Source organism: Plutella xylostella, chromosome 6 (genome assembly GCF_932276165.1).
Source record: "Plutella xylostella chromosome 6, ilPluXylo3.1, whole genome shotgun sequence".
Lineage (NCBI taxonomy): Eukaryota > Metazoa > Arthropoda > Insecta > Lepidoptera > Plutellidae > Plutella > Plutella xylostella.
This window is the reverse complement of record NC_063986.1, coordinates 7020031-7047559: the sequence shown is the minus strand read 5'-3', so window position 1 is coordinate 7047559 and position 27529 is coordinate 7020031. Positions and strand designations below refer to the sequence as shown.

The 27529-nt window shown below is 36.9% G+C and overlaps 1 protein-coding gene across 1 annotated transcript; it reads right to left on the bottom strand.

Annotated features, from left to right (window-relative positions):
- On the bottom strand, positions 1 to 27529 carry LOC105382494 (single insulin-like growth factor-binding domain protein-2). Its single transcript, XM_048621759.1, has 4 exons — positions 27370 to 27529; positions 4040 to 4278; positions 916 to 1245; positions 1 to 344 (listed from the first exon to the last, which is right to left on the bottom strand). Exons 2-3 carry the CDS (start codon positions 4180 to 4182, stop codon positions 1137 to 1139), a joined length of 252 nt encoding a protein of 83 aa, XP_048477716.1. The 5' UTR covers positions 4183 to 4278; positions 27370 to 27529; the 3' UTR covers positions 1 to 344; positions 916 to 1136.

The window sequence follows — 27529 nt, the reverse complement described above, 5'->3', positions numbered from 1 at the left end:
AAGATATAGTTACATTGTATTTACACAGTTAACACGAGTTTACTCTAAAACTTAGACTCCATTAACTTTTTACTGTTACGAATTACATGGAAGCACACACAAATATCTTCAGATATTAGTAAATTTCCATATGAATTCCAGAACACACCGCTAAAACAATATAAAATTTGGTATAAACAAGGTAGTTTTAGACATAACGAAAAGGATCGTAATTTATGATACCATTAGTTCTGCAAAGACTCAATGCCAATACACAAATGATTGCTATTGAGTTGTACCAATAAATGAATATAGTATTAATTTTTCAAGATGACTATTTCAGTGAGTGGCGACAACACTGCAACCTGTAAATAATAAAACATTCCATTTACAACGAACATTCAAAACACCAGAAAATTTACAAGTTATTTAGTATAATACCAATAAATACTTATTAATCTTACGTTTAAAGAAAAATGTAGTTCCCTTAATAAAATACGAACACTTAATCTAGAGTTCCCTAAAAATCATGTAAAATGGCAAAGTTCAAATAGGTCATAAGTTGGTACAAAAAAGGTGTTACTTTATTTAAATTACGTACGTGCCATTAAAGTTAGTATAAAAAGTAATGGCTGGGGAATAGCGGCTTCGTTCTCATATTCATAAATAATATTTTATGACCTAAAGCTGAAGCGATTTGGAATAAAATTGCAAGGAACATTAGAGAGCTCAGTAAAGTGTGTGATTTTTATCCTATACTTGTAGCAGAGCGGAGCGCTAAAATACAATAGATAATATGATATTTTTAAAGGAAAAGAAACACTCTATGATCAAATCAAAAGTCATAGTGATTAGTACACGAACTGATACTAAAATGTATATTTATGACCCCAACAAAGTAACTCATACAAGAAATGCTATTTACACAGTACTTACCCGAAGAATAATTCCAATTAAGTATTATCCATTACTGAGGGTCTCTCATTGTCATCCATAGACACAACATCCAATGTTAAAATTAAGCCATTCCTTTTTATTTCTTATGAATTCTTCGCAGTTTCATCTGGTCCTCTCGTTTAAGCTATGTTTTTGAAGATATGTTTTTTATTTATTTATTTACAAGTATATTACAAGTGGTGTGGTTGTTAGGGCGTGTTTCACGTGATGGGCGTGCAGGAGTCTTCATAACACTTGAGTCCCGGCTCGCACGTGCCCCGGAACCCCCCACATTCCTCGCCGAGCGTCCGAGCGCAGACCTTACAGCATCTGAAAATAATGATTAAAATCAATCAAATAAAATCTTCCTTTTAGGAAAAAAAAAACATATCTGTGTTGGTGTTGGGATCTTCAGTCAAAGCATCAGATTATGAAAGACTAGCATGATGCCTTCAAAACTATTCCGCCAAGTATCCTGAGTTTAAGGTGCAATCGATATATATACGACACGATATACGTTCCTACATAATTATTATAAGATAAGATATTCTTTATTTGCACACAAAAATATGGACAACAGTACAAAACTTAATCTACTTAACACATATGTACAAATGGCGGTCTTATCGCTTAAAGATATTTCTTCCAGACAACCTTTGGGTGGAAGGATATTTAGATGTACTTAAGATGTATTTAGATGTATTATATGTACGAGTAGGTATCTACCTAATCTCTCATAATCAGCCAATAATCATCCACTGCTGGACATAGGCCTCTCCCAAGGAGCGCCACAACACTCGGTCCTCGGCCTTCCTCATCCAACCACTACCCGCCACCCGCCTAAGGTCGTCAGTCCAGCGGGCAGGAGGGCGTCCCACGCTGCGTTTGCCTGTTCGTGGTCTCCACTCGAGAACTCGTCTACCCCAACGGTTATCGGTTCTTCGGCAGATATGACCAGCCCACTGCCACTTCAGCTTGCATATTTTGACAGCTATGTCGGTAACCTTAGTCCTCTGACGGATAACCTCATTTCTGATACGATCCATCAGAGAAACCCCAAGTATAGCTCTCTCCATAGCACGCTGGGCGACTTTAAATCGGTGGACCAGTCCTACCGTCAGTGTCCACGTCTCTGCACCATACGTCATCACTGGCAGGACGCAATGGTTGAAGACTTTTGTCTTCAGGCTCTGAGACACCTAAACCTAATCCTACCTAATCTCTATGTTATGAAAATTAATCGAGGAGATATTTAGATACATAGGTTTTTATATTTTTACATAAGTACTTACTTATTGAATGAGTTATCATGATAAATGGTTTCCTAAAGTAGCCTAAAATGAAATAAGCGGGAAGTTTTGTGTACAATAATAGCCCATTTTGATTCAACACGTTAGCCGGCGGGGTTGGAGCTAACAATTAGGAAATGTAGGTCTCACAGAGCACTCATACAAAGAGTGGATTCGTTTTTATTTCAGAAAAATACTGAGTGCGGTTCCAGGAATACCTACCTACTTCAATAACATCGACTCCGATCAGAATGGTATAAGAGCGGAATAAGTTTACGTTCAAGGCATAAACAAGAAAGAAAAAGCATTGGCTGTTTTTAAAAATCAAGTATATAGGTAACATTACGGTGTTGAGTATATACCGTATATAGAGTTATGATGTTTCAGTTCTATTTAGGTAACCACTGTTCATCAATATCCTATTATAACCCTGTTTTATGGGTCACACAATAATATTATTAAAAGCTTTACCCACAAAACGTACGTAGATAACGAAATATGGTGAAATACATTTTACTTTTGAGACTTAAGACATCCCTTTTACGGGCAAACAGTAATTGAAAAACGAGATCTCTTTGATATGGGTACAAAGGCTGCCTTAACAATTTCATTATAAAAAGAAACATAATCTGAAGGCCAATTACAGAAACTGACGTAAGTTATAAGGTTTTTATAATTATTTCATTATTATAGGGTGTTATATTACGGCCTACAAGTTAACGCCTTTCAGCTTACTATAAAAACTAACATCAAGTACTTATATGAGATTCATGTTTGTTGTGTGGCTAATACTGTTGAATGTAGAATAAAAATAGCTTGTTCTCGGTCTTAGCAGTTCAGTTAATTTTTATCGTATAAACTCTGTTACGAATGGATCATAATATTACTTATTAGAATAATAATGTGAAATTTTGCAAGTGAAATCATGAATAACATTTATCTGATAATACTATGAAATGGATAATTTAATTAAAACTGGTGAATAATTTCATGTTTTATCAAAGGGTTTGAATTCCTAACTCTTCTTAAATTGATATTGGTATTCAAACAGAATTAATTACAATTTTAAATTTATCCGTGTTTGGTTTTTCTAACTTAAATGAAAGTTTTGTATGTACTGTTAAAAACAATTTGGTGTTGCAAAAATGGTACTTAAAGTAAGTCGAAATAGGGTGACTCTGAGGGTCATTGTTAACAAATTTGCGGAAAAACTAAAAACCTATAATTAATGCTTCTCCATAGAGAGAAGTCACGTGACTGTTTTTTATAGACCTCTGTTACAAATTGTAATACTACGAGTAATTATAATGATACAACGGAGAGTGAAAGGAAAATACAATACAGGGCATGCGGTCGGAACTATCATAACAGTGATAATTATAACGTGTAAACAATTCTACATAATTGCGACTACACCCACACTTACAGGTGTCCTTACTCCCGCCAATAGTAATACTTATAATAGTAATAATTCCATACTGTTTATTTTTACCTTAGGACCTATTCAAGCCTCAGCGGTAATGCAGTATGCGCTACTATCGTGTGGCACGGGTTATTTATCGACTTATACAAACGTCATTATAGCGTGATTCACCATAAATAACGGAACGTATAGAACGCACATTAAACGAGTTTATCGACATTGATAACGCCCCGTGTAGCGGCTGCAGTTCCACTATTCCTATACGTATGTTTCAACGCTACCGTAGGCGAGTAGACCCTTGGCCCTTATACACCAACCGAGATAAACGGCTAGCAATTGACGCTCGGCCGAGGATACTGTCTCGCCGCTCTACTCGGCTATGTAATCAGGGTTTTACATTGCATGTCCGTACCTGCAAGGATCCCAGACCACGACGCCCTGTCCGGGGCAGCCGCTGGGCTCCAGCACCTCGCACTCGCGCGGGTTGCACACGCAGTCCCAGCCCCGCGCCGACGCCACCAGCACCATCGCCACCACCAGCCACCAGCCAGACATCTCTACATCACACTCGCACCCGCTGCACTGACGCTACTCTGTCCCTGTCTAAGCATTGTTCGGAGCGGGCGGTGCGGCGCGTTTTAATGGCCGTTGCTGAAACAAACGACGAATGGTTAGGGCTTGTTGTTGTTTGGCTCGACTCGACAGGGTCAGGGTAGACAAATAAGGTGGGAAAAATTAGATTTTATTAGTAATCGGCCAGAGCACAGTGCACAGTGCAAAGCGCAGTTTATAAACTATTTAATATTCTTATTTTCGTTCTAAAATTACAATTCGCTAAGCGGGCAAAAGAAATCAGAATATGCTGGGATTTCTCTAAATAAATATCTTAATAAATAGTCGCAACCAAATAGATAAGTACAATGTATGTTTGTATTTCATTAATTTATTTTATTTGCACTTCAATAAGAGTCGGTCTCCGTTTGCGAGATAATTAAGCGAACTCTGTTTATTTATTTGCGGTAGAGTTTCAAACTTTTGCGCTTTGATCGATGAAATTTCGGTGGTTGGTTAGGTAGCTCTTTCCTGATTGTTTTAATTACACAATTGTTTTAATTACATTGTAAATTGGATATATTTACGTTCATTCGAGTTCTTTCCATCGAAATTGATTAAGTAAAATCGGATTAAATTAACTTAGAATTCGATAATTTATGTGACAAGATCACTATTGTTCATCTTTAAATAACCCTGTGTATGACAGGCGTTACGTGCTGATGTCAGTTAGTGACTGTTGTAATTAAACTAATTAATTATGTGTCTTATACAACTGATATAACGGTGATCACTCAAACTGGGTAGCTAATTGTGTTTTGAAACTTAGTTGGCTAGACTGTTTGTCTAATTATTTATTGCTAAAAATAACTCTAACACAAACATTGAATTCGTACGTGGGCGAGGAATTAATTATTATGATAATGTAAATAATCTCAGAATATTGCCTGTTTCGACCTTTTTAAAAATGGAAATGTCGCATTTATCAAGCATGTGAATAAGAAATCAATACATTTCTTCAGCCTCTTTTTTGAGGTTATTGTTGGCAAAAAGTAACTTTTTGTGTGTATATTTTCGTGAAAAACTTGAAGTGTGATCATTATCGATGGAGGTCAGCCTGTGTCCGTGCGATCGCGCTATTTATCTGAAGGCGGGTCGAAGCCGCCCGATTTATGAGCTGTCTCGCGGATCGTCAAATGTTTTCAGCGAAAAAACGTATTATTTTTTTGCTCATTTCTGGAAACGTCATTTGCCGCTGTCACTTATTTTCGGAGCATTCAACGTCAATAATACTTATGAAGCTACAAAAAGCTTCGATCAATCATTCCTCTTTATGATTTATTTGAAGTCATAAATCGCAGATATGCAAACAAATAGTTGTTCGTGTATAAAAAGAACTTGAAAAATTGATACACGGCCAGAGCATTTCCACATAGGTAAATTGAAAAAAGTTGTGAATAGCATTCAGTGAAAGCACCAGCATATATATGTATAATGAACTGGGGCATAAGTTGCAATACTTATTATATTTACTTTAACCTTAATGCCTTCATTTGTTTGTTGCAGTTGGTATCACAATTTTAATACGAAATTGGGTTAGTTAACGCTGCATACGTTTACACGTAGTCTGGAAAATAATGCTATTGACTAGAAGTCACCGTCAGGTAATAAATGCTCCTTAAAAATAACTATTGAATTTAAAAATCTTAAGCTTCTACAAGAAATTCATCTTGAAAAAATATTTGAATATTCATTAAACTGTCTCATAAAACGCTTCATAACCCGGCCTGAGAGGACGCTGCTTGATAAATGGCTGCGGAAACCCATCCGTCACTAAGCAATTATTCTCCACAAAATGAGGCCACTGAACTCAATGAAATCATAAATTAAAGGAATGGGGCCAATTGACAACTGAAGGGCTTCAGTTATTCCGGTCATTGCACCTAAGAGGACAGAATTTCAGAAACGCTGAGTCTAATCAAAATTAGAGAAACAATTAATTCCGTTTTAAACGGAGCCGCTACAAATTGGAACATTTTGACGTACTGGTGAAATAATTTGGAGTAAATTAAGACGAACGCTTAATCTCTATCTCCTGCCTATCAATCACGCGGTCTATTAAGTTAGCAAACAACCGCCATTTGCAAAGCCTCTCAAGATCTATGTTGATTAATATTGATTGAATAAAGAAGACTTACAAACTACGATATGTATTCAAATCATATTTACGTAGTTTAACATACCTCATTATCTTTTCGGAGCAAGCCTTTAACTGTTTTCTGAGGTTAGTACTCATGGATACTGTGGCATTTTATTTCAATACTAGCTGTGCCCGCGCGCTTCGCTTCGCCTTAAACAGTTTTCCCGTGGGAATTCCGGGATAAAATGAAAGCCTATGTTCTTTCCCAGGGTCTAGACCGTATGTATACCAAATTTCATTCAAATCCGTTCAGTAGTTTTGGCGTGAAAGACAGACAGACACAGTTACTTTCGTATTTATAATATTAGTTAGGAAGTTAGGATTAGGATGGTGACAAACGCCAGTTCCACCAACGCAATAAGAAGAATTAAATTCTTAGGTTCTCTCTAGTTCTTAAGTTTATTCTTTAGATACTTAAATGCAAATTATTCCTATTTATAAAAATATAAATATAATACGATAAATATGCAAAATTTATATGGACCTTATTTATATCGGTAACAGGCAAAAGCTTTTTACTCCAAAGGTACAGTAATTAGTGGAGGTTAATATAACATATAGCTAAAAAACATAGCAAGTGATTTGCTCGCAACGAATAGCATTCGCTTTATGAACGCGAAAATGCTGCTATAATTATAACGCGACGCGCCCTCGCGATCTTAGCTCGCAAAATTGGACAGCGTCTGCCCGCGGCCGTTGCCACGACGCTACTGCTAGAAATAGCGGAGCGGCTCCGCTATTTCTCGCAGCCGCGAGACGTGGCGCGCGATAACCGCGCAGGCGATATTCACTTGCTTTGTAGCGTCTCGCTCTCTCAACGGTGCAACGTCGCGCGACTCGCGTGTGAGAGAGCGAGACGCTGCGAAGCTGCAAGCTTCACTACGCAATAGCGCTCCGCTATCTGCTGAAATTAGCTCCGCAGTCGCGATTTGGCAACGGCCACGGGTGGCCGCTATGCTAATTGTGCCTCGCGCAACGTTACGAATTACGATCGCTTTGTTTGTTTTGTTGCATTTGCGTGCTGTAAATAAATATTTGTTAATATACACATAATAATAAATAGTTTAAATAGTAACGTATTAAAATAGGTATAGTGTTTATTTAGGTTTAGTGTAAAATTGAAAATAAATAGTGTTTGTGTAAGTGTAAATAAATAGGTACTTTCTAACGGACAATTTGGTTCTGAGGACAATTTCGTATTTTAAATGTTTTGTGATTGTGTGTGATTGAACTTAGACTGGACAATTTACCTATCTTTACTTTACGTGTGTTTTCGTAAGTGGATGAAACATTGAAAGGATATTACTTTGTGGTTTTAAAGTGTTTTGTGTAAATAGTTATTGCAATTAAAGAACGTTTGACAATAATTCATAAAAATGAAGAGAAACAGTGATGTGCCATTATGGAAACAGTGATGTGCCATTATAGACAGTCCTAAGCCTGTAAAGTATGAAGGAAAGTTCATTGGTTTTTTCATCAATTTTTTTTTTCATCAATTTTTTTTTTCATCAATTTTTTTTTTCATCAATTTTTTTTTTTGCTCTTCATTATCGTTATAACGTAGCGGATTAAATAACCTGCTATAAATGTGTAACATAGCGTCTGTAGCGTGTTATCAAAATTTAGCCGTTTTTCCCACCACTAACAGTAATGCACGATACGATATCGATATGAAGTTGTATTCGATAATCGCGCTTCGTTTCACACTCCGCCGAGTTGATATACGAACATATCAAATCTTTGTTGCCGTATCGCGTGAGTGATATGTGATGTGATGACGTGTTGTATCGAAAAAAAAGGGAGAAAATCTAATGGATGTACGTGTGAGTGTGGGGTACAAGCAGTTTTTCCGTGTCATATCAATTATTTGATACATGGGCGCATGAAATATTGACTACCAAATCGTTGTGTCGTTTTAGATATCCGCATCGATGAGAAAGCATAATACATACATACATAACACCATCAACATAAAGGAAAGTATTTGTTGTTTTTTATTTTGTTTTGTTAGTAATATACAGTGAAAACAAAGATTGCTTATGTTGTGTTTGGCTAAGAACTTCTCTGAATTCGTTGAACATACGGTCGGAACACGAACATATCCATAGTAAGAACGTATTTCCTAATTTATAATTTCAATAATGTAAGCAGACTCTCACACTGAGCATCTCAAAGTTATAAGCAGACTTGCACAGCTACGGCAAGACCTAAATTATGTTTGCAAATGTGCTAAATTATGTGCAATGGAACTAGAACTGGGCGGATCTGACTTGAATAATAAATACATCGTTTGCCCTCGCGGATGTTGCGAAATTTGTGTATTTCGTTTGCATTTTTTACATGAAATATACGCCTTCTGCAGCGGAAAATGAAAATGTATAATGTGGAGTAATGCATATCAGTGTGTGGAAGATACGTACGTACCTAGATGTTAGTAAAACAATAAACATGGTGATGTTACTCACTTTTGTGAAATGGGACTGTAACAATTTTTTATATTTACATTAAATAAAAAAACTGTATATGCAATACCGATACTTTTAACCCTATTTTTCAGTTATCCACGTGTAAAAATAATAAACAACTGACTATACCATATTACATTAGTATGTTTGACGACTTCAAAATTATACGTAAATGGCAATCATTATCTTGGCATTTCCACTATAAAGTTAACCAGTTTAACATAGTTGTATTTTATTATTTAATTAAAATATAACTTTGATAAAGTAGTTTTAAATCTATTTACAATGTAGTTAAATAAAGTAAACCAAGCAAAACGTAAATTGCTTAATTTGTTTGGGTCCAAGTTAAAGTTACATTTACAGTTGGAAAGGAAAAGTTTGATGAGTAAAGCTAACTAATATAATTAGATCTACATCATATTTACATTGTTACGATGGAATGGAACCTTACTTTAATCCCTTACGAGAGGCTCCAAAAAAAATTGAAGAGTATTTTAGCCATTTTATGAATATTTAACACCAGAAATAATAGACGCATTTTTCCTGAAATAAAAATGACATATTATGTATCTAGCCTATCTGAAACCTAGTTAAACATTGTGAGATATGGCGTTTCGACTTTCTCCGTGTTCGGCATCATAAGGGTCACAGTGACAGTTAAATATAGTCCATTTTTCTCTCCACCTTTAATATGCAAGGTGCGGGTGCCTATATAAATAGAGTGAGTCGCCCGCGCGCCTCAGTTGTAATATCACCATGCAGAAATGACTAGGTTTCAGATAGGCTAGATACATAATATGTCATTTTTATTTCAGGAAAAATGCGTCTATTATGTAGTCTGAGCCTATCTGAAACCTAGTTAAACATTGTGAGATGTGTTTATTATCGCATGGTGGAGAGAAAACCAACTGTGACCCATAAGCTACTGATGAGTATATCAGTAGATAAATATTTGAATCTATAAATTTATAATGCATAGATTTCTAGGTAATAGATATACTAAAAAGAAAGGTATAAGTATACATAAGACTTAAGTACTTCCTTATTATTCCTGACATATAGGTAGCTATTTATACATATGGATACACACAGTGCCTCTTCGAAAGCAATACTTATAAGTAATTATTGATCAAAATCTTGTTATTGTCAAGGCAATATTTTTAACATACACTAGCCGAATGGATGGAACCAGTGAAATACTTTGCAACAGTATTTAAAAGCCGTAAAATGTAGAATATCGATCCAGGCCGCTGGGGCTCAGGTCAGCACATGCTGACTAGGGTATGTAATTCTGGACTGACCTCAGAAATGCAGCAGCCGACCCTGGAGCCTCGTGGACCTGCTCAGTCAGCCCTGTACGACGACACGGCCTGCAACACCTGGCGTGGCATCTAGTCCTTGGAACGAGGAGTGGTGCTTGAAGGGAAGATAATTTTACTAAATATCTCAGCCTCATCAGCTACTGGAAAAGATTAGATGAAGGCTGTGACACTGGCGAATAACCAAGTATTCAGTTTTTCAAAACATGATGCAGGTCACTATATTCATATTCTAGATTGACAAGTAACACACAGTCTAATTTTGTATTCTAACTAACTCGGCGGTTAACGAGTTCCTGTGCAGTCCTACCAGGAAGGAAAGTTATTTTATAAGCCTTTGCACCGATTTTGTGGGCTACTATCATTCTGTATAATCATGTGTGAATATTATGAACTCTGGCAGCATTCCTTGGTAGATGACATCAATTAATAAAGATTGATTAACACAACAATAACAATTATAATTAGTTGATAAATGAAACCCGGCTAACATGTCTTAACTGGGTAAGTAAATGATCAGTCATGCCACCAGGATAAGTAAAATGTTCAGTACTTCATATGAAAAACATTAACAAGGTCACCTTTAGGTATGTTCGTCAACACTAAGGGCAGGTCTCAGCCAAAACCTCAAGGCTTCGCCTTGTTGCAACTTCAAAGGTACGTAGGTAGGTACCTACTTACATTGTTGTAGTTTCGATTTTGAAACCATTTAGTCAACCTAGATAAAACAAAATAAAATAGCTCGATTAAATAAAGATGGTACGTAAAGATGTTAGTTGTACCTGATCAGACCTGATGCAACGACAGCCAACATAGATTCTCTAATCTGTGGAGGCAACAATCATGGTGGCGGGAACATGGACAGTTGGACGAGCCACCTCGAGCCTGACTTATCAATCAGAACTGACAGTTCGCCAACAGAGCTTGCGGCTATCTATAGGTAAACTCAGGTAGTTAGCTATACCCAAGAAAAAGTCCTTGGACATCGATATGACGGTTGTTGTTGTTGTCCAGCTAAGGAAGGTTACCTACTTCAGCGACCTGGTATTGCATTCTGAAAGAACTGCGAAGAGTTAATATTATGACTAATAACTATTACTTATTTAGAAAGTTTTCAGCAAACTCTAATAAATCAAGCAGCTACCACGTCACCGCTGCCCGGTTATAACTCTGTACTAGCTTAGTAGATATATATACCAGTTCTAGCCTTCAGCTAGAGGCCAGAGAGCTCCTAAATGTGATGCGAGTACGAGCATGAAACAAGTAATTTTTTACTTGGTAACTAGTTACGTAACTAACTGAAAGATCCATAAAACAGTTGAGGATTACTCAAAATGGAATTGTGAAAACGGCACGTCTGCATCTTAACCAGTCAGTCTAAGTAGTTTCAGCAGATACAGTGTTGAAAAATAGTTATGAAACGTTTGCGCCAGAATCGAATTAAAAATACATTTTCATTAGAGAAGCCGTTTAGGCATGAATAGGTACTTTCACACTTTGGATTGTGCTCCAAATGATGACGTTCGAAATTCATAGAAATTTTATGACGACTGCCATTGTTTATTATCTAGCCCCGTACATTGAGTAGGGTTGCGGCTACTCGTGATGTGATACACAGTACACAGTAGGTAGGTATATGCATGTTCCCAGAATAGTGGAAGTTATAATTTTACCAAAAGGTAGTCGTCTCGTGCAAGAGCACCGTTACTCGATTTATTCGATACACAACTAGTAGACAGCTGCTGCGTAGGAGGTTCACGCATTTTTCAACAAAGAGCTCGGATACACACTCACAATCCACTGGGACATAAGGAAGACAGCTAATATGGTGCCACTCAGAAACCTAGATGACACTCCGATCATGATCACCCGACAGTAGGATCATAATAAATTCGGTAACTTGTGAAGCGGTATAGTATAGCAACAGCGACTTTCACGAAATCAGGAATTAGCTCAGTGCTTTTAGGTTGAACACTCGCCGGTGGGATTCACTTTGCTCACAGCCGAGAAAAGAAAAGACTCAAAGCTGGAATCTGCCGATGTGTCATGACACTTAAGATAGTGTCTGGGGGGTCACTTTATATGACGAAAAACGAACTTTCAGTGCACCGCGGCGCGAGCTATCTGTTTGTATGTATTAAACGTGCCGATTGCACGACAGCTCTCGTTCGTTCGTTTCTCATCAGTATAGAGTAACGCTCCTGTACTTACCGTGCGTCACCATTCCCATGAGCAGTCCAATGATCTTTAGGCAGTTTAGAACAAAAGCTGCATTAGACAGTTTCTTCAGCAGAGACATCGAAATAAAAAATTGATTGCACAACTATCCCCAGGAGCAGTCTACAGGTCACTTTGGGCAGTTCAGAAGAAAGCTGCTTTAATAGAATACCCTACCTCAGCGGAGGCATCAAATTGAAGTGCTTTAACACTTTTAGTAGCGGTGCACGTTTCCCGATTTGTCGTCATCCATGCCGATGCGGCTACGGCGACTGCAGGTGGGTACTCAGGCTTCGTTGGTGTGCCCTTGTATGGCTAACATGACCAACCTTGGCAGTAAACGTTCGTCTGCATATGCCAAAATCACTGATGAATAGCGCACGTTACTCGATACCTTCTAAATAAGTCACTCATAATGATGGCTGATGATGATGATGACCGTGCTAGCAATAGTGCAGGCGGTTCCGCTGAGCATAAAATCTCTTCCCAGACAGGGGGCGTTTGGATCTGGCAACCAGAACAGGAGTGCCAGGTGTGCGCAGCGATGCAGGTGGGACAACACAGCCGCCAGGGCAGGAGTACATGGCTGGGTCTATGCAGCGATGCAGGTAGCACAAACCGGTGGCCAGGGCCAGGACCGGGTGTACGCTGCGATGCAGGTGGCACAAAACGGTGGCCAGGGCCAGGACCGGGCGTACAGCCGCCAGGGCAGGAGTGCATGTCTGGGTCTATGCAGCGATGCAGGTACCACAAACCGGTGGCCAGGGCCAGGACCGGGTGTACGCTGCGATGCAGGTGGCACGAGACGGCGGCCAGCGCAGGAGCACAGGGCCGGGTGTATGCTGCGATGCAGGTGGCACGAACCGGTGGCCAGGGCAGGAGCGCAGGGCCGGGTGTACGCTGCGATGCAGGTGCCACGAGACGGCGGCCAGCGCGGGAGCACAGGGCCGGGTGCAGGTTACACGAAACTTCAATTTCACCGAATCGGCCTGCCTACCCTCAGCGGGTAGGTACCGGCGGATCACATTACTCGCCGCACATGCCACAATGTCCCAACATACTGAAACTCGGAGCCACGTGCTTCCTGTAAAAAATCCTATGACGGTCCTGGAAAGCTCCTGTATGTAAAGCCTTACATAAGCTATAATCAAGTGCATTATTGTAATAGCAAAGTTTTTATCAACTGTTTTCTAAAAATATTAGAAATTGAGGGTAGAAAAATATATTTTTATAATTTTTTCCTGTATAAAATTAACATATGCTTTACTTAAAGCGGTCATTAATGTAAGTATCTAGCTCAAGCGCCACTAGTAGGACGGGAATATGTGATCAATCATCACCACGACTATTGAATCGGACCCTACTGCGTGGGATAAAAACCCCAAGCGCCGGAGCATTATGACCAGTGGCTGAGCTTTTAAAAGCAGTAAATAATAGCATTTTACTCACGGCTTATCAACTCAAACCTTCGTTGCGAAATCCTCAGCAATGGCTGCGTGCGCAGCAGCCGGCAGGCCCCGCGCCGCCTGGTCCGCATCACGCTACAGCTCCCGGCAGCGAGGACTCCGCAAATTCAATATTATATTTTTCCCCGTTCGGAGCGAAGCCGACGAGAACCGTGGCTACATTGAGCCATTTTGCCGAAGTGTTCACTTCAAAAATCAAAAACCAACTGAGGCGCGCGGGCGACTCACTCTATTTATATAGGCACCCGCACCTTGCATATTAAAGGTGGAGAGAAAAATGGACTATATTTAACTGTCACTGTGACCCTTATGATGCCGAACACGGAGAAAGTCGAAACGCCATATCTCACAATGTTTAACTAGGTTTCAGATAGGCTCAGACTACATAATATACGTAATTTTCGTAGAACCTAGCAACTAATACTAAGAATGACAAAGTTTGTTACCTAAGCTAGCAATCCTAACTGGCATATAAGTTTTTAGCCCAATCACGCAGAATCGGCAATAAAAGCTCGAAACTAAATAGGGCACACTGAAGCTCAATACAAACTTTTTTCTTGGAGCAATAGAAACTTTTTATACTTTAATCCAAGGGAAACAGCTGGATGCTACGATGTTTTCAGCCGTCGAACCAAGCCTGTTCTTGTAGCTAAAACTACTAGTCGCTCAGCGGGCTATGGAGAGAGCTATGCTCTGGATTTCTGTGATGGATCGTATCAAATGTAAGGCAATTTGTTAGGGAAAGGTTACTGTAGATTCGATAAATCTCCGTTAAAATGCACACTTCAATATTGTAGACGGCGTCATTAAGCTAGTCTTTTCTTTTTGGGAGTAATTTGGTGTTTTTCTCACTTGAACTATTTAATTGCTCGTGAGTGTATGTTCAGAAACTAACACAAGTATTTCTAAGACTAAGACTTGTATTCAATGATTGCTTACCCTGCACACAACACTATACCTATAAAACTAATATTGCATTTTTTCGGTTAAAAACTACAAAGCAAGCTGAACAAACATTAACTGGGGGCAAAATGTATTTCTACATCTTCTCGAAATAACTCGGCACCTGGCTGAACTAATGAGAGCAAATGCCAACTGAAAAGATGCAAGAGGAAACCTAAAGCTTGTAAGCCGATTTAAGAAACGAAGGATTGTGTTCCAACAAATAGGTTGCACTTTGCCTTGCAAATGAGGTTTCATAGCAAAGCATTGGAGTTACTTAAATATTTTTACTTTAAAAGGTGGAATTTCATCAGTAACTGTCCCGATGACCTAATCCCGTTATACTAGCAATCTCTCTCTCTCTCTCTCTCAGCCTTCTATAGTCCACTGTTGGACATAGGCCTCTCCTAACGATCGCCACCCCAAACGGTCACCCGCCATCTGCATCCAGCGGCTTCCCGCTACCTTCCGCAGATAGACTAGCAATCATTGCTTATAAAATATGTAATTATGGGACCAACTGTTAAATCGCGAAAATGGCCGTTAACACTCTGAGTTAAATGTACACAATGTAATTAACTCATCGATTTGTGTGTTGATCCCACGAAGGTTGTAGACAATGTCGATGACCTTCCAGGTCGGGTGCACAAGAAGGGCACTGGTATAAAATTCTAATAATAAGAATAAAACTTAGCCCGGTAGGCTTCCTCTTATACCAGAATTCCCACGGGAAAGCCAAATGAAACGAAGCGTGGCATTTTTTTTTGTTATTGACTTATTTTACATAGATTTAATCTCAGTTAAAATAAAACATTGAAAAATGCGAGCGCCAGTTTTATAGTTGAAATAGCATTAAACGAAACTGCAACTCAGTATAATTGCCTAAATGGATATGAATCCGGTGAATTTTCCAAGTTGAGCCAACCCGTGGCGTGCACTGTTTTTACAACGAATAAAGTAACTAAAAAATGCCGAAGTAATCTAAAAGTTAAAGCCATGTTTTTGTTTTGTGTATTTTTGTAAGATACTTTAACAACCAATTTAAACTTTAAGGTTTGTCAAAACATATATTATTACAAACTGTATAGTATTTTATCATCGTATATCTTAGGTATTATGGATATTTATTATGCGTTTGTATCATCTATTTAGTAAGTTACTAAGAAAAAAAAATCATGATGTGTTTAACTGTAATTAAATTATTAAAAATATCCTGAATGTGAAAATTTGCTTTAGGATTCCATACCTGTTATGTGCAGTATCTGTGAATGAGCTGTGTAATCTGTGTATGTATAATGTGAGCAGCTAACACGGAGGTACGAGTATACCGCTAGAATACTGCTCCACTGCACACTCACTGAAGCGGAGTCTGCGACTAGGTACTATGTAGAAAACATGTCGGCAGATACAATAAAATAATAAGCGGATGTAAAATAGTTAGTAGGAAAAAGCTGGTGTAGGCAGGTCTATAATTATTTAGGTATAGTTAGATATATTATTTTATATTTATATTATACACATAAACCTAAAATGGGCATTGATAATTTTATTATAGAGTTCCATTCTTTCTTTAGGCATAGAGGTGTATGCTATGCTGTTAACTTATGATTTGGTTTTGCAGTGTAGGTTCTGCAACACATACCTACATCCTCCCCTGGGGGCCGGGTCTGCTAACACGATTGCGAACAATCACCGACATTACGGTTGCAAATGCGCTAAATTATGAGCGCGCCGCACCGCGGCCCCGGCCAAGAGGCACCGGAATGGCCCGAATAATAAGCGTTGGTACTGACAGCGGCACGGATCTTAAATGCACAATCTTAAACGACCAGGATGTTGTAAAAGTGACTTAGGGAGTCAATCTGAATAATTTTAGTTCCACGGATTTTGAAAGTTCGCAAAAAAAATGGCTGCTCCATAGTAAAAAGTTACGTGACCATCAAAGTTTCCAGTAGGTAATATACGAGACAAGTAACAAATAGTCGGAATTAATTATCATCGACCACAAAATTGACGTTTCTCGGGAATTTACCAGGCGTGGCTGTTCTTGATTAATTGACTAATTCGTCTGTGCGAACTAAGTAATAACCTAAGCTATTTACACTGATCATTTCCAAACTAGACCCACGATTTCATTACTGTAGATTGATAGAGTACCTATTTTTTTACTCCAAAACCGGAGTTGGTAGTCTTGCTATAGGTCTATAGACAACTAACAACTTATAAAATTAGTATCAAAGTAAGTCCTGTCTTTTCAGGAACAGAAACATTTAAAAAATTCTTGCTAACTTATTCGAAATATCAAATCAACGACGGTAACTTTAAACTACATCAATTGTGCTTACCCAACAACTTGATCATATAACCGTACGCTAGCGTCGACTGAACAGGATTTTTACGGACGACAATGGCAAATTTTATGAAAACATTCCCAAAACTCAAGCACACAAGACATAGGAAAGCTTTTGGTGGCCAAAAGAGCTGAGAGTGGAGTCAACAAAGGTGTGTTTTTGTTGTGAAGGTAGCGCGGGCACAAAGGGAGTCACGGGCGGGCATAATCAAAAAGCCCGCATGCTCGTGCTGCGGCCGACATAAAGGAAATATGCTTATTTGACCGACAAGAATATCACCTGCCTTTATTTTTTAACTCCTACCGAAATGGGGATGTGTACCAAATTAGGCGAGGTGAATGAAATTTGGCTTCAAAACACGAGGTGGTAAAAGAGAGACGGAAACGTCATCATGCATGCACCATGATAATAAGGAAATCTGGAGTAACTACCTACCTACATACTAACCTGTTTTAGTTTATAAGTAGTAGGTATTCATGTTTTATCTGTATGCGCTATTGTTTGGTAAATATCAAATAAATATTGTATATTCTATTAACTAGTTCACTAGTAATCATATTGTGTTAACTAAATACTAATTTTAAAAATCATTTCAGGCTCCCTATCACGGGCTTGTTTGGGCAAAGAGTTACGTATTCAAATCGTATTAAATTTAACACTACTTACCTCGTAAATGTTAATTCGTTTTGACTTCGCGATAGGGCCCCAGATGTAGGCAGAATGCAAAGACAACATAAGCAAGTTAACCAACGCGACTGCCGTTCCGCCCACTGCAGCAACATTTGCTCTTGTGTCCCATGCGATATCTTCTACCTTCCAACTAGACTTGTGGAAGTTTACTACAGGCCAACCAGAATGCTTTCAATGTTGCTTATTTTTGGTCCTTGAATAAAGTTTATTAGCAATCACAACATTAACATGGTAGAATATAGTATACATCAGTTTATTTAATATCATGCTAGTTGTTGCACGCTATCAGACTGTATTGGGAGCAAAAGCCTCTATGTGTTAAATCAGGACTTTCTTCGCCCCAAACTTGATAAAAATCCAACTAACTACTTTTTACGTGTAAGAGTAACTAACCTACTTTCGCGTTCTTAATATTTATAATCATATTTTTTTAAGTCCGTGAAGCGAATTCTATTTGTCTCCGAATCGACTTACATTAAGTGATAAAAAATCCGCACTCTCGAAAGAAATCACAAAACTGAGAGTGACATGATCCTACCGTGTAGAATCAGACAACCGTATCCTTCCTTTGTCTAGTAAAGGTGAGCGACGTCAAGACATATTGACCTTCCTTAGAGCCTTAGCTAACTTATTGCCTTAGTAAACATACGAGATTTGATCAAATCTGGTTAGGTTATTCTTGGGTAATGTAAAATATAAAGCAATTTCAAAAACCTTTTTGTTGTACAGAGTACCTCTTACAAAAAAAAATAAGTCCAATAGCAATCTATTAAAATCACACCATGTGTGAAAGCTACATGTACAATCCATTTTCCGTGTGTCATTCCCAAAGCAATTTCACTACCATGAATACTTAAGTGCGCTACACCCGACCAAAACAAGAGTATAATTTTTACATATTTTTACATCAGCTTGTCTAGAAGCCCCAGAGATTTCATCAATCATTTTAGTTGGATCGCTAGTCTGCCTGGTGTGGAACAGACACGCTTCTCTCACAGTTTTTGCCAAGTTTTTCCTCGTAGTTTAGCTTGTATATTAAGAAGACCTTCATATTTTAGATTGCAAAATAAAACAGTTTCTTCGCCGAAGCAAATAAAGTTAGAGGAGGTAGTGAAAAGTTTATTTCACGTTCTGAAACTTATAACCGTTGTTAGTTATTCAAGGTATGTCTTCAATTGAATGAAATTGTTGAATATTTTTCATTTTTACAGGCTGGTTTTTAATCACAGTCCGATAAATTCCTTTAAGGAAAAAATCAAACGACACAAATTAGAATATATCATAATATGAATTAGAATGTGTTTGGTGACCATTGTTGATAAATTTAGTACATCATTCAACGTTTACAACCACTGTACCTAAACACTTTAAGGTTTTTAACTTTAGTTGCGTTGTGTTTAAACAAACGAAATGGAAACATCAGTAAAGTTTGCAAACTCAAAGTGGGTGTAGGCGACATTGTCAACTGTACCGGGATCACGCTGAGATAATGTTTACTTAGCTCGTGTTAGTTTCTCTCTCATACCGTTGCTAACAGAATAAAATACAACGACGTATTTCTAACATAATATGCTTTATATAGGTTAATTTAGAAACTCAAATACCAGTCTTGGGCACAATACTCGGTACTCCTTCCTCGCATTATGTAAAACTAAAAAAAAAAACTAATCAACAAAAACTTCTACTGCTCTCAAGCCTAATACCTCTTCATGTCTCCATAGATTTTCTACTTGACATTGAACAATGGGATCGACATCATATATCAATCCCGAGGAAGGGACTTCCACGATACGGAACGCTTCACTCGCCGCATCCAGACTCGTTTATAATGTTCTAGAGAAGCGGCTGATAGAATGTCGACGGTAAATAGTTTCTTTCTTCGAATACAAACAAGGAATTCCAAAGGGACATTACTACAATATGTAGCCTATACAAGTAGCTATGTAACGTACATCAGCGTAGATAATGTAAAGGGGAAAGAAAAGATTTGAGAGGTAACCATATGGCCCAAGCGGGATTAATTTTGAGAAAGGAAAAAGATACACAAAATAAAGGCTTATCCTTAAACACAGACTGGGGAATATGGACTGGTTTATTTGTATGTTACGAGTACGTCGACAACGCAACGGCTTTCTATTGATGGGTAAAAGGTTATAGATAGATAGTTATAATGTATGTACATACAATCTCATTATTCCAGTTCAGTGCACGAAAAGAGCCTCCCTGAGAGACTTATCAGTTGTACTTTATAGTAACGGCTGGCGCACCCTAGGCAGTTAGAGACTGGCACTAATCTGACTGGCTAATCCTTTCACCACAGTAACAAACGCTAGCTCGCTAGAGCTAACAGATATGCCGTTCCGTTAAACAACACGTTTTCGCACTATTACGTACTAAATTAGCAGTGGAACATTATCTTCTATGGAACATTAATCTCGTAATAAAAAGCTTAGCTAATCACTTCTAGTTCCGCAATGGCCAGTGGTAGTAAAGTTTAACAAGATATAAAGTAAGTCAAGTAAATTGGTAAGAAACGTGCTTGAAATGAAACTTGCGCTAAAATGTTATTTTTTGCTTCACCTTTTTTAGGATGGAGCGCACTAAAACGCGCTCTGTTTAATTGCCTCAGTAATAAAGTTAGACACGTAAAGAATTTAGACTAGAATTTGAAAAGGAAATACTAGTGCTCGTTGGCAACTCATTTTTTTCTTTCTGAGAGCAAACTAATCTTACTCTTTAACCGTAATAGGAGGAATTTTCAATGAAATTCAGAAAAAATGCTATACTTATTATATTTATACACCTTGTAACTTTTCCCGCAAGCTTCGCTTCGCCCTAAAGGTTTAGGTAAATGACTATATTTATTAAAAAAAAAACGCATAAGTGTATCTATATAACTCTAATCCGTTGTGTAGTTATAAAAATCTAAGAAAAGAACCGTCTTTGTTTTATACTATGAAGGTGTATTTTGAATAATAATATATATCAAATTTAAGGCAACAGAATGATTCATATTGCGAGGTGGATATCATAAGCAGAAGCAGCGCGAATAAAATACTTATTATTTTCAGAGCAGTAGTTACTCGACCCAAGCTTCGATTGAGCGTAGTTGGGACAATACGGTGTAAACGTTACATTAAGTTTTCACAAAAGGCATGAACGCAAGAATGTAACACAATAATTTGTAAGTTTGTAACTGAAACTCGAAGTAGGTAGCAGTACGACCACATTCAGACACATGATTGTCCCGGAGCGGTGGCGCTGCGAACAAACTACTTTGTTATTACCCGTCATATTCCGAAACTACGTTTGGACAATACAAACAGGGCATATTCTGGGCTGCAGACCAATCGTTTTGCGGGATAAGTTTAGTTTATAAAATGTTTACGACGGTTCAATATTGAAATCTGTGGCCATGTACTCGTAGATGTGCACTGCCACTACTAATTTTTCGCTTGTTTTATAATAGTGCAAGATCAATTAAAATTCAATGCAACAGCACATTATGTACTATTATGCCAAATAATAGTTTATAGAGGGTGTTATGGACGTGCTAGCGAAAAATAAAACTATATGAAACTTATCAAAATTAAATACCCTCAAAACAAATTAAAAAAAAAATCGCTTTACGATTAAAGGTTTGATGTTTACTATCAAAATTGAATACGGAAGATTGAAATCGAAGTTTTAGTTATTGGAAGCATGTTACCCTGCATTAATTGCAGTTGTAATACAATTTTTGGAGTTTCAAAAAGGGTTGCATTACAGACTGTCATAGACAAAATAGCAATAGGATCGTCAGTCATGCTGCAATACGGCTGCTTCCAAGTAGTCCACGTTTCGCAAAACTTGGAGAAACACAGTCGTTAAGGTTGAATTGTTACACGGAACCCTTAATTAGTTCGGGAGGGTTTCTGCTATCAACAGTGTTTAGTGATCGGGCCCTGAGGGCTTTCACAACCCATTCCCAAGGTCGAAAGTGTTTGAAAACTATGAGAATTTATTGTGTTTAAAGTACTTATTCCTGATTGATCAATGTTTTTTTATAATTATTTAGTGATATTGGGGCAAAATATTATTTAATACTAAGATGAATTTAAACGTTATACGTAAATAATGATAACTACCTTCAATGTTTTATTTCATTAAACATATAAGAATAACAATGTTAATGCACCCGAATCTTTTCACCGGCTCTATTAATGGTTAAACTAGGTATATTATAATTATTATACTCTTATCCAAATAATATTTACGATATTTTATCCATCAAAATAAATGTATTTATTTTGATGGATATCATCATTGTAACTTTAAATCCTCATTATGTTTTTTCTGTACTCATACTTATACAAATATATGAGAAAATAAGAGTGGTTCCGTCTGTGGCCTTATTAGATTCTTGCAACTTCCGCCGGCGGGCGGTAAAAAATCTAAGAAAGCTTTTACTTTAATCCAGTTTGTTGAAGAAACGCAAGATAAAGTCACGGGAGAGACTGTCGGTTTCATATCTGAGAACCTTAGGTTAAGCAGAACTTAAATTCGACATGCAGCGCTGTGATTTACTGTTTTTTTATAAAGCAGGACTTGATAAACTTGTAGCATATACAGGCGCGGATCCAGACCTCAAAATAGGTGATGGGCAAATCTAAAAAAGTTTTTTTGCCTCGCCTTTAGGGACAGATAGCTGATTTTTTGTATGTTGTTAAGTACTTATACTAAATTAAATTATTTAAATGTATGTATGAAATGCATCTCAAAAGCTCTCCGTATCAAAAAACATTGTTAAATAATACAAAACTGTTGATAAATTTTCAGTTTTTGAAAATTTTTACCGATAAAACTCCGTGTTACGGCAAAAGTATTATATAAATATACTTTACAATGTGTTGTTTTTCGAACCCGACAAACTTTAAGGGACGAGTAATTTCATCGAGAAAAAATCCCCATATGTGGGGTAAAATCTCAATATTCTAGAAATGGCGGCCATTTTAAAGTTTTAGATAATTAGTTTTTTCTTCAACGCCCGATTTAAACGCCCTACGGACATAAAATAAAATGCTTTTATCCGCAAAAAATCATCTCTATCCAATAAAAATATCAAAATTTGCTAAAAAGTTACATAAAATAAGTTAAAAGCACCTAATCTAGTTTTTTGATAATAAAAAACAGCAAAAATTTTCATTTTACTTGAATTACTCTGAAAATAGCCCCCTTTTATGGTATTTTTATATGTATTCTTTTAAAAGTATTTGAGTTCAGCTAAACAATGATACCAAAACCGTATCTCTACGTCGAGGCAGTCAAGAATTATTGCAAGTTCAAAACACACCATTCCAACGGAAAACTTTTTAAGGCGAACCGATGTTTAAGACAATTTCAGTATAATATGTAAATTTCAGTCATTACGATATTGCTACATTTTTGATACTTATTATGTTGTTGGTGATAAAACTTTTTTTTTAATCTTTGTTTTATCTAAAATAGCCATAGTAGAAAGTTATCTTTTAAGCAGACATAATTACCACATTTTTAACACAAATTCAGTTTTCTAGGTCTTCCTAATACAACATCCAAAATATTTAACATGTATGGTTCAAAAACTTGAAATTTTGCGTGTTAGACTAAAATATTTTTAATTACCTACTTACATTTATTTTGAGATAAAAATGCAGCTAGATCTTAAAGTTTTTTTAGATAACGTTCATGAAGTAAGTAAATGCAGGTAATGCATTATTTTTATTTATAATTATAAGTATCTATTACATAAATTGTTAAATACCACAACAACTTTAGACAGCTGAATCCAAAGAACTATCATGAGTTATACATATACTTAGACATAGCATTTTGTTACATATTAACTAAGTAGAGGGATTATTCGGCAAACAATCCCTCTACTTAGTTAGGTTAGGTTACAATTGAGAAAATCTAACAAAACTGATATTCTGGCCGTTATGCAAAAAAATCGATTTCTTTATTTTAAATTAGATTATCATAAAAACTACTTATTGGCTTATCGAGAACTAGTCTCTTGTACGAGTATTATGTACTTATAAGTACGTAAATAGTGGCTTTGGCCGTAAGCCGTAACCGTAACACAGACTCTTGGCATGACTGAAAATTTTATGCATTTTGAATTTCTTTAACAACCATCCGGAGGGCTTTCAGGCTGGAAAAAATGATTTAGCATATCCCGAAATAATCACCACCAACATAAAAAACAATCACACCTTTTAGGTGATAAAATAACTAAATTATAAATATAAAATTCCCATGGTTTCATATGGGGCAAGACATTTAGGTGATGGGCATGCCCACCTTGCCCATATGGGTGGATCCGCGCCTGAGCATATAGATGTTTAATTGCAGTCGCTATACTTAGAAAAAAATGTAATACTTCTTTTAAAATACTCGAAAAAGTACCTATAGAAGAAGAAATTTTCAGCGAAAAAAACTAACAATAAGCTGTTTGTTGCGCTACGAATTGCTACGAAGCGCTACGCGTTGTTATGAAACACTATGCGTGTTGCTACGAAGCACTACGCTTTGCTACAGAACGCTACGATAACGACGCACCACTTAAGTATTTAAGAAATTCTTCGAATTTGAAATATTTTAAAGCGAACATATTGAATTTCCACGTATGAGTTTAATTTCCCTGTATATTTGCCCTTTGAGTTAATTGGTAAAGCAAGTTTTTAATGTAATGACATACACATAATGTTTTTAATCATATTTACTTACAATATTTTATAAGTAGTGATAATAATATGTCATTATAATATTTACTGATTCTTTTTATTTACTAAGGCTAAACCTACATAATATTACTACTGCCGAATTCTCTAATAGAAACATGGCTCGCTAGGTAAAAGGAGAATATAAAACCGAGATTTTTTTCTCGTTAGCTGATGACGCACACATCATTCGTGAGCGCAGAATTAAACAATACGGCGCGTGTTGCGCGAATCATAAATATGTAATGTGAGATACGCTCTCGCTAAGTGCTGGAAGGACAAAAGAGTATGTATTTAATAATAAATCAAGTGGGTAATCGCGCCGGCCTCCTTTTAGCCGCCATTTGTTCGCATGACTGGCTGGTTACAGGAACTTGGCCGTGTCCGAAAAAAACAACTTTGTTTTTGTTCTTCATTATTTTCTTTTCGTCATTAATTTAGCCATGTAGGGTTTAGTGTTAATATCCAGAACTGTTAGCATTAGATAAAAATAAATAAAACATATGGCGTGTGAGTGTGTGTGTGAGCTCACATATTTGTATCAACTTAATAAAATAAAATTGATATCGGTTTTATGTGATGGAAACAGCTCGTTTGATATTTATAAACAAATAATTTGGTAAACATTAATTTACTTAATAATATACCTTTATTTACCGGTAATAAATACATTTAAAATCTAATAACTTAAGCTTTATATATTATAATATAATAACAATAACATGAAAGGAGGCGCCAAATCCCAATTTCCTCCCGATTTCCCAGGTGTACGTTGCGTTCGTTGCAAAACTCAACAACAAAAAGTTATTTCTGTTGTTAATTTATACATAACGCAGCGTGAGAGCGTGTGACAGGCGTATGAGCGCAGAGCGTTCCACCGCAAATGTGCAAAAAAGAATCGTTACATTTCGTGTTCACTCAACATTCACCCGCGGCCGGCTCCCATGAATATTTCACACCACCGAATTCGTATTACAGGACTTCCAAATATACGACCTCCAAACAAAATGAGGCTTTAAAGGACATCGTCACATACGCCGGTACATTTCCGCCACGCACTCATTTTCGAAGCCGCACGGCGTAAAAGGCTATAGCGCACCATGACGATAAGGTCTGTTTTCATTTGGCAACTCACGTATGTTATTTTACTTCGGGAAGCAGATATATGTTAATATTAAAATATGTAAATCACAGCATTATCGTGTCTCTCCTTTTTTTCACACCCCCCTTCGCAATTTCCTGTCGAAGATCCAGATATCCTAAAAATCTTCTTTATCATAACCGTACTCATTATAGGTAAAACATAAAAGGTGCTATATTATATTAGCTAAGCTGTAATTATAAAATGTTGCCCCTGTATGGGAGGGAATAAACCTGCAAGACTAGCTGTTGCCCGCGAAATTATCTGCTTTCCTTTTAAAATACTTATCCATCCATCTCACAGCATTTTTTAAAAATCCTAATAAGTACTATCACAGAAACAGTATCACAGTACACTGAGTAGGTAATCATAACCAAGTGTAGGCAAAAGTAATTAGTCTTAACTTACCCCATAATAATTATATATTTTCATGAAGATTTAAGGAAGCCTTGGAAGCTTTGTTTATGTTTTTATCATGTACCAGTTAAGCTCACGGAAATTGCTACGGTGCGTAGGTTTGCTATAAGTATTTCAAAACAAATAAAATGTGATCCTTATTGTACGTATTAACCTTTGACCTATGATTCTCATCTGCCTTATTACTTAAACCTCTCTTTTATCATGTATTCATGATTCTAATTTCAGATTACTAAATCTTAGGTGTATTTTGAGTAGGTAGCTCAAACCGAAAATCAAAATAAAAGCTTTGATCAGATTCTAACTATACCTAAGCAAACACATATATTTTTAATTCATATATTATTTACGCCGATAAAATTAGATTATCTATTTTAACTCAATTATGGTTTGCTTGGATTCGAAAAAACATCTTGAAAAAATGATTTAAGCCTTTGAGAGTTATTTAGATATACGGTAATTCGTTTATATCACGCACATGGTACTAAATTTATCAACCAGACCTCTAACCCTCTTTTGGTGTGGTAGGTATAAGCGAACGTCGCATAATCGGCTTTGAAACCAAAAGCGAGAAACATTAAAAGCCATTAGCTCGCCGGACCTTTGATGTGAGAGCCGAACTACTTGAATTATTTAAACCCCAAATGTGCCACCAAAATGTTTATGTATACAGTGATGTCGATTCTAAAGGCACAAATTATAATTTTCGTGCTGACAAAATATTAGTATACATATTTTATTCGATTATTCCCTACACTAGGATTAGCTAGTGTAGGGAACAGATGCGAAAAGAATCTATATACAGACCACATACAATATAGCCTAATTAATATTTATATTTTTATATTCTTATACTGTACCTCTGTAAATGAAAATGAAATAAATTATGATTATGATTAACTATGTGTGTGTTTCCTTAAATCTCATTTTCCACTCTAAAATCTTAGTTCGACATAGCTAAAATAAAATATTGGGCCTCCAGAATCGACTTCAATATTATGTTTAAAGTATACACAGTATCTAGGAGTGCTTACTTACTGTTGGAGAGAGTACTAATAATTAATAAGCTAAGTTTTCTTTGGAATGCCTTTCAAACTGTCGAACAACCGGGTCGATTTGTACATTATTTAGACGTCCTTTATGGGCTTAATTATTCACTCAAGTTTAAATAAAAACTAGTTAACTTATTCTTAATGTCTTCTTGATTGTTATCAAAAATAGTTTTAGAAATAACTTACTAACCTGTTCAGCTTTGGTTCGTTACATCCCGTGTCGCCTCGTAAAGAGTGAACTGGTCACAAAACAAACAGCACTTGAATGTTATATAATTCAGAATTTGGTCGCGTGAGAACTCGTTGGGACCGTGATTTTTCAGTTTCAGGACGCGTCCTCCTCTTTTGGG